This window comes from Apus apus, chromosome 1, assembly GCF_020740795.1.
Source record: "Apus apus isolate bApuApu2 chromosome 1, bApuApu2.pri.cur, whole genome shotgun sequence".
Taxonomy (NCBI): Eukaryota; Metazoa; Chordata; class Aves; order Apodiformes; family Apodidae; genus Apus; species Apus apus.
Window position 1 is genome coordinate 23,016,703 of NC_067282.1, and position 20,135 is coordinate 23,036,837.

At 37.9% G+C, this 20,135-nt stretch overlaps 1 protein-coding gene across 5 annotated transcripts in view; it reads left to right on the forward strand.

Moving 5' to 3' along the window:
* Positions 1-20,135, forward strand: part of FRY (FRY microtubule binding protein) — a 243,628-nt gene that overhangs the window by 159,964 nt on the left and 63,529 nt on the right. For all 5 annotated transcript variants that reach the window (XM_051611586.1, XM_051611616.1, XM_051611609.1 and 2 more), the window contains 13 exons: positions 1,894-2,153; positions 2,796-2,985; positions 3,348-3,472; positions 3,657-3,714; positions 6,286-6,377; positions 6,572-6,744; positions 9,808-9,968; positions 10,706-10,816; positions 12,778-12,932; positions 14,922-15,021; positions 15,363-15,534; positions 17,301-17,557; positions 18,573-18,719. In XM_051611586.1, the coding sequence (XP_051467546.1) occupies positions 1,894-2,153; positions 2,796-2,985; positions 3,348-3,472; positions 3,657-3,714; positions 6,286-6,377; positions 6,572-6,744; positions 9,808-9,968; positions 10,706-10,816; positions 12,778-12,932; positions 14,922-15,021; positions 15,363-15,534; positions 17,301-17,557; positions 18,573-18,719 (2,001 nt within the window). The remainder of the gene's footprint in view (positions 1-1,893; positions 2,154-2,795; positions 2,986-3,347; positions 3,473-3,656; positions 3,715-6,285; positions 6,378-6,571; positions 6,745-9,807; positions 9,969-10,705; positions 10,817-12,777; positions 12,933-14,921; positions 15,022-15,362; positions 15,535-17,300; positions 17,558-18,572; positions 18,720-20,135) is intronic.

A 20,135-nucleotide genomic window follows, 5' to 3' on the forward strand; every position in this document is an offset into this window, starting at 1 on the left:
TAAACATCTGCTTCAGCCTCTCGTTTACTTACATGCATATGGGAAACTATAGACCTGTCAGTCTGACCTCGGTACCAGAAAACATCATGGAGAAGATCATCTTGGGTGCTATTAGAAGACATATAGAGGATAACCAGGGGATCAGGCCCAGTCAGCATGGGTTTATGAAAGGAGGTCCTGCCTGACGAACCTGATCTCCTTTTATAACCTGATGACCCGACTATTGGACAAGGGAAAGGCTGTGGATATTGCCTATCTGGACCTCCAAAAAGTATTTTACACGGTTCCCCATAGAACTCTCATAAAAAAACTGGCTGCTCATGGCCTGGATGAGCACAAGATCTGTTGGATCAAGTACTGGCTGGACAGTCAGGCCCAAAGAGTGGTGGTCAATGGAGTCAATGGAGCTGGTGGCCAGTCACAAGTGGTGTTCCTCAGGGCTCAGAGTTGAGACCGTTTCTGTTTAACGTCTTTATTGATGATCTCGATAAGGACACAGAGTGTATCATCAGTAAGTTTGCAGATGACACCAAGCTAGGCAGGAGTGTTGATCTGCATGAGGGTAGGGAGGCTCTACAGAGAGACTTGGATAGATTAAATTGTTGGGCTGATGTTAATGGTCTGAGCTTCAACAAGGCCAAGTGCTGGGTCCTGCACTTGGGCCACAACAACCCCAGGCAACGCTCCAGGCTTGGGGAAGTGTGGCTGTAAAGTGTCTGGCAGAAAAGGACCTGGGGGTTCTAATTGACAAGTGGCTGAATATGAGCCAGCAGTGTGCCCAGGTGCCCAGGAAGGCCAATGGCATCCAGGCTTATGTTAGAAATAGTGTGACCAGCAGAAGAAGAGAGGTGATTGTCCCCCTGTCCTCAGCACTGATGAGGCCACACCTGGAGTGTTGTGTCCGGTTTTGGGCACCTCAATTCAAGAGAGATATCGAGGTGCTGGAGTGAGTACAGAGGAGGGCAACGAAGCTGGTGAAGGGCCTAAAGAATCAATCTTATGAAGAATGCTTGAAGGAGCTGGGAATGTTTAGTTTGAGGAAGAGGAGGCTGAGGGGAGACTTCATCAGTCTCTACAACTACCTGAAAGGTCATTGTAGAGGGGTTGGTGCTGGTCTCTTTTCACAGGTAATTAGTGACAGAACAAGAGGGAATGGCTTCAAGCTGCAACAGGGGAGGTTTAGGCTTGCTTGACATTAGGAAACATTTTTCACAGAAAGAGTGGTCAGACACTGGAATAGGCTGCCCAGGGAGGTGGTTGAGTCACCATCCCTGGATGTGTTTAAGGGTCATTTGGATGTGGTGTTGGTGGATGTGGTTTAGGGGAGAACTTTGCAGAGTAGGGATGATGGTTGGACTCGGTGATGCCAAGGGTCTTTTCCAACCTGAATGGTTTATGATTCTATTATTGTATATTCAAATGTCTGGGTAAACTCTGAAGAATATTTATTACATGGTATTTATTATATTGTCATAGCATGTAGGAGTCTTAATCATGGGCTAAGGTTCCATCCAGCTGTTCAGACAATGAGCAGTGGATGACAGTGGATGGGTGCAGACAGCAAGGAGAATAGAAAGTAACAATGAGATTATATTGATCAGCATCATCAATAGTTATTGTGGGGTTTAAGGGCAAGTTATTACACCTAACACCGTAAATAGGAACTTTAAGGAAGAAACAGAGGGGAAATTATGAGGTAGCTCTTAGCAACAGTTGTAAAAAGCTTCTTCTGACTGCAAGAGCAATGTGACAGGAAGCATAAAACGTTGGTCTAGAAAATCCAACAGAAGCTGACCATGGAGCTTGAAAATAAAGACAAGTGCTGAGAGGGAGCACATCAGGGAATAAATGACTGTCACTGTGATTTTTTTTTTTTATCTTTTCTCTCGATAGACAACGATCCCATTAACACACAGTGTGGATTTGCAGTGGCTGGTGGAGTGGAATGCTGTCCTAGTAAATAGCCATTATGATGTGAAAAGCCCTTCCCATGTCTGGATATTTGCACAGTCAGTTAAAGACCCATGGGTTCTCTGCCTCTTCAGTTTTCTCAGGCAGGAGAACTTACCAAAACATTGTCCTACAGCTCTCAGCTATGCTTGGCCATACGCTTTCACAAGGCTGCAGCTGATAATGCCTCTCGTGGATCCAAAGTAAGTGGCAGTCTGCATTTTACTTTCATTTTTATGGGTTGTGTGATTTTAATACAAAATTTTTTTAGGCTCACGTTTCACTATTAGTCCGTAAGTCCTGCAAGGTGCTATCCAAACATTCCATTTTGAGTTTCACTATTGCAACTTTTAAGGTGGAAAACTTTGGGTTTTACATTGATTTTTCCCATGTATTTTGTTATATTGTGTAGTGGCTGGTGACTACATACCATAGAAACATAGAATGGTTTGGGTTGGAAAGATCTTACAATTCCAACCCTGCTGCATGGGCCGGGACACCTCCCACTAGACCAGGTTACTCAGAGCCCCATCCAGCCTGCCCTTGAACACCTCCAGGGAAGGAGCATCCACAGCTTCCCTGAGCAACCTGTTCCAGGGTCACACCACCCTCACACTGAAGAATTTCTTCCCAGTGTCTAACCTGAATCTCCCCTCTCCAGTTCAATGACATTACCCCTTGTCTTGTCACTACAAGCCCTTGAAAAAAGTCACTCCCCAGCTTTTCTGTAGCCCCTTTAGGTACTGAAAGGTTGCATGTTTTCTTTTCTTTAAAATATTTTAAGATACTTTGTAATGAAGACAGAAAAATTAATTCAATAATTTCAATTTATTTTTAAATTCTAGTATTCCTGTTAATGCAAAGAAAACAAGTACAGCAGGCAGTGGAGACAACTATGTTACTTTGTGGAGAAACTATCTTATTCTTTGTTTTGGAGTGGCAAAGCCCAGTATTATGAGCCCAGGACACTTGCGTGCTTCAACACCAGAGATCATGGCTACCACTCCTGATGGAACAATGAACTATGATAATAAGGTGATGTGTCCTGTTTGAAACAAATTATTTATTTAGGAGAGTTTTAAACTGCATTTGCATGCCACATCATATCCTGATGAAAGTATTTGAGTTAGGGGAATACTATTGTATACACAAACTGTGGACAGCACATAATTAACAATTAAAGAATCTGTATAATCCATATTGACATGATGTGTCAATAAATATTTGGCAAAAGCCATGGTATTTTCAGAACACTACTTTTTCACATTCTAGGTGATTTTTTTATTCAAAATGTAGAAGTTCTGTTTTTAAAATAAATATTGATTCTTGGACAATGCGTTTACTTAATATTAATAATCCTGGCAATTAAATGTAAATTATTTCTTTCTATATTTTAGGCTATTGGAACCCCATCTGTTGGAGTCTTACTAAAGCAGCTAGTGCCTTTGATGAGACTTGAAAGCATAGAAATAACAGAATCACTTGTATTAGGATTTGGAAGAACAAATTCCCTTGTTTTCAGGTACTTTCCCACTTACATTCTCAATTATTTGCCTCTAATTCAAATGCATCACTTTTGCTGTAATTTAAATATATTCTGTTTTTTATTTGCACTTTAGACAGTATTATTATTTAGCTATTGATTAAAATATTAATGTTTTTCAGAGGAGACTTTATTTTATTTACAAATATTTTTTTTTATTTAGGGAATTAGTAGAAGAACTTCACCCACTAATGAAAGAAGCTCTAGAAAGAAGACCAGAGGTTAGTTGAGGAAATTAAACGTACTGTTTTGTTTAAACTGCAAAATGAATTTAAAAGTAGTAATTTTGTCTCCTTGAAAAACAAATTCTTTTCTACTAAGTAACAATTTAAACTCTGTGTGCAACAAGAATTTCTTAATTGTTTATGAGAACATAAAATATCCCATTACAACTTACGTGAGTCTAAATTCTATGTAATAAAAAACATGCAACATGGAAATCCACTCCTGGGAAAGCCTTGTGTAGAGCTTCAGTAGTGGACGTGAGTTGCCATTATGCTCCATTTTTCCTCTCTGGTTTTGAACCATTCCAGCTGCCTACAAGACAGAAATCTGAGATGGCTCTGGAGGTAGCTCACTCCCAGGAACGGGTGTCAGAAGGCACCAAGCCATCAGACACAGTCCTTCAAACTACCCCAGCTGCTTGTGCTGTGCTGTGCTCCTCTCATCCCCTGCCTCCCTGTGCAGCAGCCTGCAGACTGGGTTACAGAACCACTGCTCTGGCTGCAGCACAGCCCTCAGGTCAGGGCAGGCAGTCTGTGGTAACAAAACTCAAAGTGGTAATGCTTTGGGCCAGAGAATCATTGCACAAGTCCTGCTAGGCAGCATGGGCATAGCCAGCCTTTTTGAGGTCTTCTGGAGCCATGTGAATATAAGGCAGCCCTGTGACACTTGACTGTAGGGCCACAAACAGTCCCTGTCCCTGTTTATTAGTGTAGACACAGCCACTGTGTCCAGGGAGGTCTGCTGAGAAGTCTGCAGACCTGCATCCAGAAAGCAGTGTCACTGTGTTAATATGTCCTCGGTAACTCACTCAGAGAGCACTTCATTCACGTTAAGTTTTGTCTGAACAGTTCTTAATGCTGTGTCTGACAAATGTCCACTACTTAGTTACCATTCTGTGTTGCTCCACAGCTCAATTCGGTTTTGTGGCTTCCACCTCTATGTAGTAATTGATTTAAAAGTCACTTGTTTTGGGCAAGAGCAGATCAATACACATTGGTGCAACAACTTGCCTCTGCATTTCTGCCTGTGAACCACTGAAGACAACTTAGACTTGAAAGGCCTTTTCTGGACACATACATATCCAGTCTTCCCTCAGGAAAAGCATCACAAGAATACAGAGTTTTACAGTGTGCTGTAAGAGCAAATTTAACACAGGAAAATGTCAGTAGAGGAGTATGAGAACAAGAGGTGGCAATGCTAATTCCTGTATTGCTTCTTATATGAAGAACTGGGCTACCTTCCCACAAGCAGTATCACCAGTAAACCCAGGAGTGACTGTATGGGTTGTGTAGCTGCAGAGAGCATGGCAGGCCTCCATGTCAACTGGCAGGTATCCAACACATCAGAAATAACATCCTTGAACTGGCACATGCTATGACTAGAAAGAGAATTACCAGCATGGACAAGAACTGCAGGGATAAAACAAAATGGACATTACACAAGATCTGCCATGTGGGCACTGGCAGACAGCTTGGCAGCTGTGCCTGTTAAGTACTGTGTTACAGCAAAACTGTTTCTTTCTCTACATGTGCATCCTGCAAGCTTCAGGGTGTCAAGGGAGAAAAATTACTCTGAATAGGACAAATGAAATGGTGAGATGATTTGAATAAAACGTTTGGCTAGGATGCTGTAGACTGCCTGTCCTGGGTCAGAATACCAGGGAAAGTATCACTTCCTTTTCCCAAGCAGAGCCAGAGTGCTGGATGAGATAAGCCTTTGATCTGACTTAGTATTGCCATTCTTACATTCTGAAGAGGAAAATTTGAGCTTTCTCTGCACTTTTCTTGTTCTGGCAGCAAAGTGTAATAGCAGCTTTTTGACCTTCTCACATTTTTCGCTTAGTGGAGATGCAGGATACAAAGAAATAAGTCTATTTAGCCTTTTTTCAAAGAACAAGCCTTGTTGCATTCACGTCTTTCAAGGCAAGACAGAAGACAGAAAGGACAGCTTTGTAGAAGATAATGAGATACAACAAACCAGTTAACAACAGTGCAGTCCTATTCTATGGGAGGAGTATGTTAACTGTGTGCACAACCACTGCAGTCAACATATCCAAGAGTGTACTAGAGTGGGGTCTGCTAGGAGCTAACTTGAGTATGGATGATCATATAGCTGCAACAGTGCCAAATTCGGGAATGGCTGATCACTAAAATATTTTCCTGGTGTCTAGATATCAGTTCTGCACTTTGCAGTGCTTCCAGTGATCAAGTTAGGTGGTGTAGAGCTAATACAAATATCCCAGATACTCAAAGAGAGCACATTTATGGCACAGGAATCTTGAAAACAAATTAATTTAAATCCAGTATTTCATTATTTCATTTCCACATTTTCAACGAGGACTAAGGTAGCTGTTCAAGAATAGTTGAAAGATGAAAATGTAATCATAATTAGTTCTGTGTAAATACACAGTTATTATGAAATATCTAAAAATAGTCAAGTTCCACCATGAGGAAGATGCTTGAACTGGAATTCTTAAACCTCACTACTGTCCTGACATTTCTGAAGTTACTAGTTTTTAATGTATGCAGTTAAGCTTGTAAAAACCAGTTGTTTTTTTCAATTCCAAGAACAAGAAACGTCGAGAACGCAGAGATCTACTAAGACTACAGTTACTGCGAATATTTGAACTGCTTGCTGATGCTGGTGTTATAAGTGACAGGTAGGATTATCACTCATCATAAATATTGATCTTCAAGTGAAATAATTTTCAGTGTTTTCAGCACTGAGTTTATGCCAGTATGTTCTTTGAAGAATTGTATAATCTCTCAGATAGGGAGAGATTTTTATGCATTTCTTCAGGAAGCTGTTGTATGAGCTATTACTCTATTAATGTGCAACTTTCCTTTACACTAGTACGAATGGAGCCTTAGAAAGAGATACACTAGCCCTTGGAGCCTTGTTCTTAGAGTATGTTGATCTGACTCGGATGCTTCTGGAGGCTGAAAATGATAAAGAAGTTGAAATCCTTAAGGACATGAGAGCACATTTCAGTGCAATGATTGCTAACTTGATTCAGTGTGTTCCAGGTATGGTGCCACATTATCTCAAGTTATTATGAAATTGCACTTAAAGTGTGTATTGGACAAGTATTTTTTTTCCTGTTTATTGCTGTTTGTGAATTATCATATTGTGTATGTGAAGGGCAATGTGTGTCAAATAAAAAACAGTAAGGTTTTTTGAAGCTTGTAGTATTCATACATAATAATAATCTCTTTAAAAGTCCGGCAAAGAAATAATCTGTGACCTCCAGAGGCTCAAGTTCTGTGACATAAGGTCTTACTGCTTTTAACTTTATTGTCAGACCTTGAAAGGTCTTGAAAAATATAGGTAGCTGCAGAGAACGTACCATATTAAATGTAGTGAAAAGCTTGCCCAAAGTGTGGAGACTGTATCCCATGTTACCTGACTGCAGTTATATAGAAAAATTTCTCCATTTGATTTAGTGCTTTTCATATATTCAAGATCACTTCAGAAATGCAATGCAATTCCATTAGCAAAGAATACAAAAAAAGTCTTCTTTAAAGGCCTCCATGTAATTACTGGAAGATAAGGTCTGGAGCTTACTTAGTCTGTGTAAATCTGCTATCTCCAGATCATTTATGACAAGACTTAACAGCATTGATAGCAACAAATACAGGGGAATTCAAAAAGGTACAGTAAGGGAATAAATAATGAACAAATATTTTAATGTAAATTCCCAGTGTGTAAATTTTGTCAAAGCAGTCATATAGTTACTTCTAGCTGTAGAGTACATTAAAAGTATGTAACACAGAATCACAGAATCTTAGGGGTTGGAAGGGACCTCGAAAGATCATCTAGTCCAACCCCCCTGCCAGAGCAGGGTCACCTAGAACATGTCCAGGACAGGAACATGTCCAGGTGGGTTTTGAATGTCTCCAGCAAAGGAGACTCCACAACCTCTCTGGGCAGCCTGTTCCAGTGCTCTGTCACTCTCACAGTACATAAGTTTTCTCTGATGTTTACATGGAACCTCCTATGTTCCAGTTTGCACCCATTGCCCCTTTTCCTATCACTAGATGTCACTGAAAAAAGCCTGGCTCTGTCCTCCTGACACTTGCCCTTTACATATTTGTAAACATTGATGAGGTCACCCCTCAGTCTCCTCTTCTCCAAACTAGAGAGACCCAGCTCCCTCAGCCTTTCCTCATAAGGGAGATGTTCCACTCCCTTAATCATCTTCGTGGCTCTGTGCTGGACTCTTTCAAGCAGTTTCCTGTCCTTCTTGAACTGAGGGGCCCAGAACTGGACACAATATTCCAGATGTGGCCTCACCAGGGCAGAATAGAGGGGGAGGAGAACCTCCCTTGACCTCCTAACCACACCCTTTCTAATACACCCCAGGATGCCATTGGCCTTCTTGGCCACAAGGGCACATTGCTGGCTCATGGTCATCCTCCTGTCCACCAGGACCCCCAGGTCCCTTTCTCCTACACTGCTCTCCAGCAGGTCAGCCCCCAACCTGTACTGGTACATGGGGTTGTTCTTCCCCAGATGCAAGACTCTACACTTGCCCTTGTTGAATTTCATCAAGTTTCTCCCTGCCCAACTCTCCAGCCTGTCTAGGTCTTGCTGAATGGCAGCACAGCCTTCTGGTGTGTCAGCCACTCCTCCCAGCTTGGTGTCATCAGCAAACTTGCTGAGGGCACACTCTGTTCCCTCATCCAGGTCGTTGATGAAAATATTGAGCAGTACCGGTCCCAGTACTGACCCCTGAGGGACTCCACTAGTCACAGACTTCCAACTAGATTCTGCCCCATTGACTACAACTCTCTGACTTCTTCCTTTCAACCAGTTCAGGATCCACCTCACTACCTGACCCTCAAGAGCACACTTTCTCAGTTTATCTACAAGGATGCTGTGGGAGACAGTGTCAAATGCTTTACTGAAATCCAGATAAATCACAACAGTTGGACAAGATAAGGACAAAATGGCATCCTTGCTATTCTCATTTAAGTAAATTTAAAAATGTGGTGTCAAGTTCTTAGCTGTTGTTTACAAAGTACTGTATTTCTTTCCTTTATTTCTTTTCTGAGTGAATCTCATTATCAATCCCGAATTTTTTTAGCAGTTACTTTTCCATGGGTGTTTGCAGACACTTTCCTCTTCATGTTTATTCTCACATTCTACAGTGCAGGTGGCAAAGGACTGCATGTTGTATGAATTTTACACCATCAGACAGCCATGTAGTATGTTTTGAGAGAACGCAATTATAACTGATGCATTTCAATAATTCAGTATGTAATTCTATAAAGAGATGTATTTTCTGCTAACAAGACACCTTTAAAATATATCAATAACTGGGAAGGCCATAACATTTAACTCCTAGGAAACAAATCTGTATTGTGTCAACATCTATCATCTTTAGCCAGTGTTCATATTGATTTGCATTAGTGTTGTCTAGTTAGACTTTGTTGGCTTCCAGCACAGTTTGTAGATGAAAAATAATTGGCCAAGTAACAGTTTGCCAGTCTCTTTAATAAATGTAGAACTGCCTCCGCCCTCACATTTTGCTTTGGGGAAATAAAAGTATTGTTTAAAAGGTTTCTCTTTTTTTACTTGACATGATTAAGAATTATTAGATATTTTTAATTTGCTCAGGTAATTTAGCTATTAAGAAAATATACCACATCTTTGTCATAAACAATCAATCATTAAGTTTCTTCCGTTTCTTGTCCCTTACCTCTTACTTATTATACTAAGACACATGTATTGTTTGGGCTTGCATTTAAAGGATTGGAAAAAAACAACTAAATATTTACCATTGAAGGAATGCAAGAGATAGTGAAGAGCCTGATTCTATAATTAGTTTCTTGCATGCTGTTTCTAAACTCAGATGCACGTTTGTATAAATATACATTAATTCAGAACTGAAGGTTCTTAGAAATAAGATGCATCTTTTACACTATATTAGATTTTCAAAGGAGCTTAGGTACTTTGGATTAAGTGTATACTGAACATTTAAGAAAAACTCCATTTGTAGAATTCTGAAATTCATGTTATCATCTCTGCCACATGAATGTGTATTTAACATAAAGACATCACAACTATTTCTATTTCTGTTCACTTAGTTCACCACAGGAGATTTCTCTTCCCCCAGCAGAGCTTGAGGCATCACCTGTTCATCCTATTCAGCCAATGGGCAGGACCTTTCAGTATTATGTTCACACCACTGGACCGTTACAGCGATAGAAATCATCAGATTACAAGATACCAGTATTGTGCATTAAAGGTATGAAGGTTTCACTGTAAAAATCAGTAATAGCAATTTTCTAGTCAAAATGCAAGTAATTGTGGCATATATTTCCTTTTATTTCACAGAAATTTGAACAGGCTTGATGCAGGCATATGCACTTCTCAAGGCTAAATATTTTGAAAACCAGAATGCATTTTAAAATGTTATTTAACTATTCATTAACAGGTTATCAGAATAAGTGAGTGGATATTAAGCTCTAAAATTAAATACAAATTCCATATCACATGCACATCTCAGACCTGTATCCCACACTTGCCTAGGGTTATGCTTAGTAATAATAAAATACTTCTGAAGCAAAACCAGTTGCAGCTCCCCCAAATAAGTGAACTGAGAAAATAATAGCTTAGGTACTTAAATAAGCTGCATCACTTGGTGTAAAACAATTTTAAATTGTGCAGAAAGATAGTATTGAAACATCTGTGTATTCTAATTGTTCTGTAGTGTGATTTGTGGAGACTGGGTAAAATGACAAAATGTGTCTTGAAAAATGGGGAAAATGGTCCATTATATTACTTCCAAAATGCTTAAACTGAGCATTATCTTGATTCCAGTAACATTTATAGCAACATATTTATTGAATTCTAGCAAAATCAGCTGCTAGAATTTTCATCATAGTTCCCTCAAAACCACGTGCCATTCCTGTTATCTGGGCTCAAATAGTTCTGAAAGATTAATTCATATTACTTGTGTAACTAAAGTTTGTTGTGTTTTAGGCCATGTCAGCTGTGCTCTGCTGTGGACCTGTATTTGATAATGTTGGCCTTTCCCCTGATGGATATCTCTACAAATGGCTTGATAACATCCTGGCTTGTCAAGATTTACGTGTAAGTACTCACCAGAATGCAACACTGATGAATAATTTTAATCTCTATACTGGATGAATAGTGTTTGTGACTGTAAGAACTATGACTGTATACACGTTCTATTTTGAGCAGGAAACATTAGCTTTCTGCAGGGTTCTAAGTGTAATTAATTTAAAAGCATTTAAACAGTAAGAGAATTGTTATTTCTGAAAATATAATGTATGTAAATAGTAAGCTCATGGCTCAGTGCTTCTTGCTCAGTGTTGTAATTTAACCTTTTCATCTGCTGATAAAGAAAGGTTAAAAATGACACAGGATCAAAAATATTTGTACTTCTGTTTGGAGTACTTCCACCTACCTGCTTCAGGTTTCTGTGGAATAAGAATATAAAATTCCTTCCTACTTGGTAACATAGATGCTGGTGAAACAAAACTGAGTTAAAGTGAGATCTTCCAAAGAAGTCAAGAGAATAAATTTTTCAGGAAACGAAGTATTTTTTCTTTTTAAAGAATGTGTAATAGATTATTCTTGCCATTTTCTCTTCTATTTCCGAGAAGATGGATTTTGACTTTGTAACCACTCAGTAATATTCTGTATTTATAGCTGATTGGATTATCTCTTTGATTAAAAAGGAGTAGATTGGTAATTTACATCAAATGATCTTTCCCTTTGCACTTCTTGACCTACTGTTGTCTCTAAAAGTCTCATACCAGCAGAGGTGACAAATGCACAGAGCAAACCTAAAGTCTTGTGGAGCAGCTGGGGGGTACACACTGTAGAAATTGCAATTAATTATGAAAAAAAAAAAATGTTGGACAGATTAGATGAAAGAAGGGATAGCTTTAGAGAAAATCTCTTGGAAATTAGATAAGATTCTGGAATGTTGGTGGGGATGGAATTATAAAGATCTGTGTAAGCTACATGTATAATTGAAATTCTTCTGGAAGTCGGAAGGAAACAAAGAACACAAGAAAGTAAAATGTATATATTTCCTTCTGATGTGTTTTGATTACCATTAACAAATACTGTATCACTGTGTCTAAATGATCAATGGTATATACCACTCATAAAGGAACTTGGGGTAAAAATTACCTTTTTTTTTAACTTTTCCTCTTGAAAAACAAAATTTGGACATGATAGGTGAAATTTATTTCCCTTAAGATAATCACTATAATGATTGATTAATCACTGTAAGAAAGAACTGTAACTAACGTGCATTCTCTGTGCAGATGGTTCAGACTTAGATGAGAATGATCTGCCCCTGTCCTTGAACAGTAAATACCATTTGCAGTCTTTACAAGTAGTTAACTACACTTGGTCACAGAACAGGCATTAGTGTTTGGTGTTGCAGTTCTGTCTTCTACAGAAGGGTCACAAAGGAATAGTTCAAGCCTTTGTTGTGGTGTGTTGGTAGCTGTGGTGGTACAAGGATTAAGTGATACAAGGTCTGTAAGGAAAAGGGTTAGATTGCTCAATGTAGTTGGATTAAACATACATGTTTTCATACCCTCAGGTTTGCAAAAGATATTTTCTTTGTCTGCCTTGCTTCTATGTTAGTCGAAAGAAGGATAAACATGAAATCATGTCACTTTATGAAACTTACATGAAGTAGAAAAGTATATAATAAATGGGTTAATCAGTGCACATGGAAGTTGCGCAAGAACACCTATCAAGTGTCTTAGATTTTGCAAAGATTCTGCTTTTTTCCACTCTTAATTTTTTTGAAACCTCCTTTGAAAACTTATTTCATAGATGGTAGTTTTTGTACATACCATCTTCTTTCAAGCAAGCAGCACTGAAAACAGAGTCACATTTCAACTGTACTATCCCTAAAACAAATTTGTGATAAATTTTGTTATTTCTTTTTACTTATTTTGAATACTGCATTTTCCCCTTGTTTTGGCTGTGTCACTCTAGTAATTGTAGACAGTGAACATATCTGATCTCACCAATCATGTTTTGATATGTATTTATATTCTCAGGTTCATCAGCTTGGCTGTGAAGTTGTAGTCCTGTTGCTGGAACTGAATCCTGACCAAATCAATCTCTTCAACTGGGCTATAGATCGGTGTTATACTGGATCATACCAACTTGCATCTGGATGTTTCAAAGCCATTGCAACTGTGTGTGGAAGCAGGTATAAATTAATCTATTAATCTACACTTTCAAATGTGAAGAAAGATGGAGATTCAGCTCGTGTTGTAAAGAATTGTTAGTTGCATTCTTACATTATATCCTCTGAAACAACTCTTGGGGACTGTATCCCTTTATTTCCATGATTCTGAAAACAAAGTGATGTGCTTGGAAGAAGATGCTCTTACTACATATGTATTTTAAAACTGGCATTTTTATGCTGTTTTGTACAAAATAACCGTAACACTTTAATTTCAGCATAGGTCATAAATCTCATTTCAAAATATTTGCCATGGTTTTTCATTTACTTCATGAAAGGAAAAACATCTTAAATATTCACTTGAAAGTAATTCTTCTGTTCTTTTTCTAACTGACTCTCATTTGACGTGGTTGTCTATTCCTGTTCTGTAGGCTTGTATCATCACTGCTGCCACTGCTAAGCAATCACAGGCAACATGAAGATACAAATAGCAGTACTGCTTTTGTGTCATGCCTTCAGAAAATCTTTTTTAACCTTTATCTTTTCAAGACAAAAGTCATAGAGAAATATAACAGTAATCTGTGGGGGGGAAATAATTTGCACCTAATTAAAATCTGCACATTTTAGTCTTGACAATAATTTGACAAGATGTGTGATCAGCATAGTTCAAGAGATAAATACTTGGGACATAGCAAATCAAAACAAGTCAAGTCTTTTAGAATGTATTTGTAAAAACCCAGACTACAGACTGCCTTACACTGATATTTGTAAAATATGAGTGGAAATTTCTGTTTTCAAATCCAATTATTTTAAGGGATGGTTTTGTTTAATGAACACACAAACTTATGAGATTTTCAGCCAGTCTTTTTTCCTTGGACTGTGTTACCTATGCCACTGGTCCTAAAAACTAATCTTTTCACATACCTACAATAAAATATGAGAGTATGAGCTGCATGGTTTACTTTGAAGGGAAAGTCCAATTCATGTTAAGTTGGATATGTTTATTAGCATTTGAAAGCTGTTAATAGTTTTTCCTTTTATCTATCAAGGTGTACAGAGAGGCCACTGCTTAAATTACTTGTAAATTGAGCAATAATGTATCTCATTGTTTTTGTGTGTCTTTCTACAAAGAAGCCACTTCCCTTAATTTTTTTTTTGTAATTATTTTTTTAACGTAGTGGAAGAGCAAAGAGACAGATGTAGAGGATGCATTGCAGTTAGTATTTAGAATTAACAAGAATGCCCAATGTTACACATGCATTTGTCATCTTTTTAACACTAAACTATCAAAGTAGGCCTTCTGCAGCCATCAGGAGCACAGTAGCTCACATGCAGGGTGGGAAACTGATGGTTCATAATTGAATCAGGTGCATTTTTAAATTATCATGAAAAAGCAGAAACTTATTTAGTGAAAATCCAAATATTGTGACCTGGGCAATTTTCTCATTACGTTAATACTTTAATATGTTTACCCATATAATTAATGTTGACTTCACTGAAACTGGACTTTTTGATGCAGTTCCTTGTGTTTGCTCTTTGAAAACAACTTTGATAGACCTGTCTAACGTGGGAATGTTAATGTCAGAGATAGCACCTTTTCTCCAAAGGGACTTGCAGCTTGGCTTAAGAAGAAGTACATTATCCCTGAAAATGTTAATGCTTCACATTTTCCCTGATGGCTGTTGACATGTTCTATAAACACTTTATGTTATAAATTAAAATGAATTGACAGTCACAGACGTAGGTATTGCATTTCTCACTGTGGGTAACTCAGTGCATTCCTAAGCATTAGTCCAAGGTAATTATAAAGAATCCCTTCTTTCTTCCTATTCACCAGATGGCCCTTTGATCAAGCAGCATGTGTTCATAAAAGCTCCATTTCCCATATTCTGGTAGTAGAACAGAGAAAGGACAGAAGATGTTCTCTTTAGGCCATATTACAGTGTAAATCAGAATGAATATCATCTGCATTCCTCACCAATATTCACAAAAATGTACTGTTTATTCTTCTAGGAACTATCCTTTTGATATAGTGACGCTTTTAAACTTGGTGCTGTTCAAGGCATCTGACACCAACAGAGAGATTTATGAAATTTCCATGCAACTCATGCAGGCATGTATCAGCTGCTTTTTTTTTTAAACAACCAAATGCATGTGTCCCCCTATTCTTTTTTTCTTTTTTTGTGAACTTCTTATAAAGTACTGTTTATTCACTTTTTAGTTTTGTTTTGAAAAGAAACAATTAGTTTTGTCTTGGGTATAAATATTTATGGAACTATGTATATAAAAATAATGGAAAAAGTAATTCCGGTGTCTTTCAAATTTGGAGACTATATTCTGAAGCACATAGACCATTTTCTAATACCTAAGCTTGAAATGTCAACATTTCCTTTATTAATTATTAATTAATTAATTAATTGTTATTGTCATGTGACTTTTTTTTCTCTTTTGTAGATCCTTGAATCAAAGCTTTTTGTTTATTCAAAAAAGGTAGCTGAGCAAAGACCGGGCAGTATCTTATATGGTACACATGGTCCGTTGCCACCTCTTTATAGTGTCTCACTTGCCCTTCTTTCATATGAACTAGCAAGGATGTATCCTGAACTCACCCTTCCACTTTTTTCAGGTACCTATATTGTTTTGACCTATTAACTACTTTACATTTTGTCCAAAAGGTAGAGTGCTAAGACATTTCCACTTGTGAACATGAATTCTACTCACAAATTTAGCTTGACCTGGTTTTGTTCTGGTTCAGGTCAAATCAGATATAGGAATCCAATATGTATTTCATAGAGGTACTCATTACAGTAGCCAGAGGTACAAAGTAGCTATTTAAAAACCTTGGTTGGGGATTCTCTGCCACTTTAGGGTCACTTTGAAATTACAAGAGCCCTGGTTAAGTTAAAGTAACATTGGCAAACTCCACTATAATGAGCTCTCATGTTAAGCATAGTGATTCTTCTTATACATATATTTCTATAGATCATACTTCTGAGAACAGAATTCTTTTTTTTTATAAACATGACTTCAAATTTGGAAAGGTTGATTCAATGTGTCCAGTTTTACCAATTGTTCCAATGAGTGATCTGTACCATGTGTTATTTACCACATCTGCAAGTCATTAGTATCATTATAATTTTATCAGAAATACATTTTGTCAGGGTTACTCAGAAAAATGCTAAAGAATCAGACTTGCAGCAGTACCATTCAGAATATGCCCTGAGACCATTCCTGGGAACAATTATGTTTTGAGAGCTAGCTGTCTATTTTAATCTGTCTACTCTGTTGCTCTGGTTTTTAAATAACAAAATGCAGTATCTGTAATCATGGGAAATCTTACTGGCTCTTAAAAACCCTTTCTGTTTTTACTCAATCTGTAGGGGCTTGAGGAAGGGTAAAGGAACAATACATCATCCATTTCTTAGTGCCCAAGATATCATGAAATATAAATAACTGGTGTAGGGAAATTCTGATACCTCACTTATCTTAAAAAAAGCAAATGTTGTTCATTATTACTGTTGACATCTCTCATGCTGCAGTGTGTGTGTTGTTCAAAATAACTCAGATACACAATCCAAATCAGAGCCACTTTCTATACTGCCTGGAATCATAAAACAGAACAGTGTACATCTCAAAGATTTTTAAAAAACAGGCAGTGAGGAAAGAAAGGAAATGTGAAGAAAATAATTCTGGTAAAGAGGGCTAATGTGGTTCACCTTGGCAGGAAGCCCATCACTGTATTTCTTATCCCAGATTTTCCAAATCCCTTTCCCTTACAGTGCCAGACCTTCTTTTATTAACTATATAAAGTGCTGTACACAGTGCTCCTGGACTGGCAGCTGACTTTGAATTTTATAGGCCCCCACATAGGAAGTAAGACTCCTAATATATGCAAGGGGATTTGGTAAAGTCAGTACACTAAGTGCCTTTAGCTTTCAGCTGTAGCTTAAAGCTGTGGAGACTGATGGAACTGATGGAGGCTGATGGGGCACCTGTAATTCTGCGGAACACTTTTATATGTTTAGTGTAATTCTCCAAAAGCTCTTGAAATTCTAGAATAACGGCAGTGACTGGATTATCCTTTTTCCTCTTTATCGACATCAGTTAATGTCATACGAAATATGGCACGGAAACAAGGCATGACTTTCTGTTTCTAAGCCCAGACTGTGTTAGTTATTTTACACAGAAGACCTCACCAATTGCTTACTATTATTTACCATTATATTAATATTTGTCTTCAGGAAGCTCAATCACATGCGTTTATATGCTTGTGGTTTGCAAGTTAAAAACCATCAGGTGGTCTAAAACATGTCTTAAAACTGATTTAAGCCATATATTAAGGGTTTTCTTAATAATCTAACATGTTGTCCTTTTCAACTTTTACTACTTTAGAGGTAAGCCAGCGATTTCCAACAACACATCCAAATGGAAGACAGATCATGCTTACCTACCTGCTACCTTGGCTTCATAATATTGAACTTGTAGACAACAGACTGCTCCTCCCTGGTTCAAGCCCTACCACTCCAGAAGATGAACTGAAGGACAAGGATGGGGAAATAACAGTCACAAGTGGACTAAAGGGCAATGGCTGGGGCTCTCCTGAGGCCACCTCACTGGTTCTGAATAATCTCATGTATATGACAGCCAAGGTAAAAAAAGCAAAACAAACAAAAAAAACAACCTGTCTACAATATTCAAACTAAAGTTTCTTAAACTGAGAGTTCTTAGGCTTCTTCCCTCTGATAACAGAAATTTTGCACTGAAATAGTCTATACTAATCAGCCACAACCTTCTTTTTTGAAGAAGTTCCTTTACTTTTAAGGACAGTTCTGCAGCTGTTCTCTTTCAAAACATGAACAAGGAAAAGTGGTTTACCCTTTTTAAAAACACCTAATAGTGAAAGCATGAAGGATTAGTTATAGAGGAACTAAGGTCACTTCTCTACTGTATGATCTGCCAGGTTAATGTCTAAGGCAGTGGATGAAAGTTTGGGGGTGGGAATGAGCACCTGGAATTTGAAATATATATTATTTGAGAGAGAGAGAAAAATATTTTCAGTGGAATAGCATGACCTGGAGGCTGCCACTCCTCTCCTAGCAGAGTGTCAGTCTGTGCAATAGTTCAGAAGTCCTCTCAAAGTGGGATCCAAAGGTTTTACATAGGAAACAGAACAGGTTCAGTTTTAGACTCCCACATCCTGGTTGCATGCACTAATCATTTAAATGACTGGACAAACGGGAGTCATTCCTGTAGCTATGTCTTGCAAAAGAGATCAAAAGCTGCTCATTTCTGATGGGAAAGCAAGGGGCTGCCTAATGCTTAATTCTGCTAGGATTTACTCAGGAGAGAGATGCCTAATAGTTCACTGCTGTGAAGGCTGAAGCAGTTAGGTACAGACATACAGAAACAGGACTTCAGTTGCTTGAACAACGTTTTCGTTTTGTTTTTTCAGGTTGTTTTGTTTTGTTTTTTTGGTGTGTGATTAAAGTCCTTCTGTGGTTCTGAACCTAAATACTTTTAAATAGAATTCATGCTCCATAGTCTGCTAGATAGCCTTTCAAAACACTATTTCATTACTTTTTACAGCATTTTACTGTTGGTTTTGCATGCCTTATTTTGGAGGCTTGTGTATTTCAATAAATGTATTCCTATGATCCTTTGCAGTATGGAGATGAAATTCCTGGACCAGAGATGGAAAACGTCTGGAATGCTCTAGCCAACAATGAAAAATGGAGTAACAACCTTAGGATAACACTACAATTCCTCATTAGTTTGTGTGGTGTCAGCAGTGATACCATCCTTTTACCTTATGTAAGTGTTTGCACTTTGTTTTATTTACTATTGGTTGCACGAGTTTTATTGAAGAAAGCAGCTATCACCTGCAGAAAATTAATTTCTGTTTCAAAAATTAGAAGTACCAACATGTTCCCTAGCATGCTATACAAAATTAAATTGTGGATATAAATGAAACAGGAAACTGACATTCCAGAAAGGAACTCAGTAGTGAGAATCTTAGTCTCCACCAGTGGACCACACCTCATTTCAAGCAAGAGGTGGGCTCCTCTCAAGCAAAGAGCTACTTTGCATGTCTGTGTAAAAAGCTGGTCACAGGGACTTAAGAGAAGTAAAAATATTAAATGCTTAGATTTTTTTTCTTCTTAATTTATTAGTTTACAAATGCTATTGGTTAAATTTTGAAAGTCCTTTAAACAATGGATGTTATATCATGAACAGGACATAACATGCTATGACCTTATTAGTTGTAAAGATTTATGTGTTCCTTCAGAAAAGGGTGTCATTTTAAGAAAGTGCTACAGACTCTTCACCTTTAGCAGACTAAGGCTTTCTGAGGGATATCTCAAGAGGCACAAGATAGCTAACCTTTATAAACTCCTTACTATATCAACTTTTGCTTTCACATGGCTGTCAGGAATTATATAACTCTTCCTGCAATCTACAAGTCAAACTGCACAGGATATTGTTATTTTTCAAGTTGAAAAAAAAAATTGGGGCTGTCTGAGAAAAGCAAGTTAGTTCCATTCCCATGTTCCTTATTGCTCAGTTGCTGGGTGAAACAGAATTAAATATAGTAAAATTTCCAGCACAGTTACAATATATTGTTTTATTAGTCAGTCTCTTTCAATTGATTTCCCTGAAATAAATTTGAAATTACTATTAGTGTGATTAAACTTTTCTAAAAAGCCTGATAAGTATACTGAATTTACAGTTTCTGAAGTAATACTTTGCTTAAAGTGTTTGATGACTGCTGCGCATAATAGAATAAAGGAAATGCAGAAGATGGTAAAAGTTTTCAAGATGTTGTTATTGTACCATAGACATCCTGTTGGTTGCCTTTTAATTCTATGGCTTAGTGTTCTGTATTCTCAAGTCATATAATCACAGAATGCTTGAAGATCATCTATTGCCATCCCCCCTGCTTTGGCAGTGACACCTCCTACTAGACTGGGCTGCTCAAAGCTCCCATCCAACCTGGCCTTGAACACTTCCAGGGATGGTGCATCCACAGCTTCTCTGGGCAGCCTCTTCCAGTGTCTTCACCACCCTCACAATAGTGAGGACAAAGTCAGTATGGCCTAGCTAATCAAAAGAGAAAATTTTGAAAGTGGATCTGCTGTAAGAACAAGCTCAAGGTTTATATGAAGAGAAGACAAAGGGGTTGATTCCAAATATCTTGAGGGTAATTACGATATTTCCATCAATTGTGAC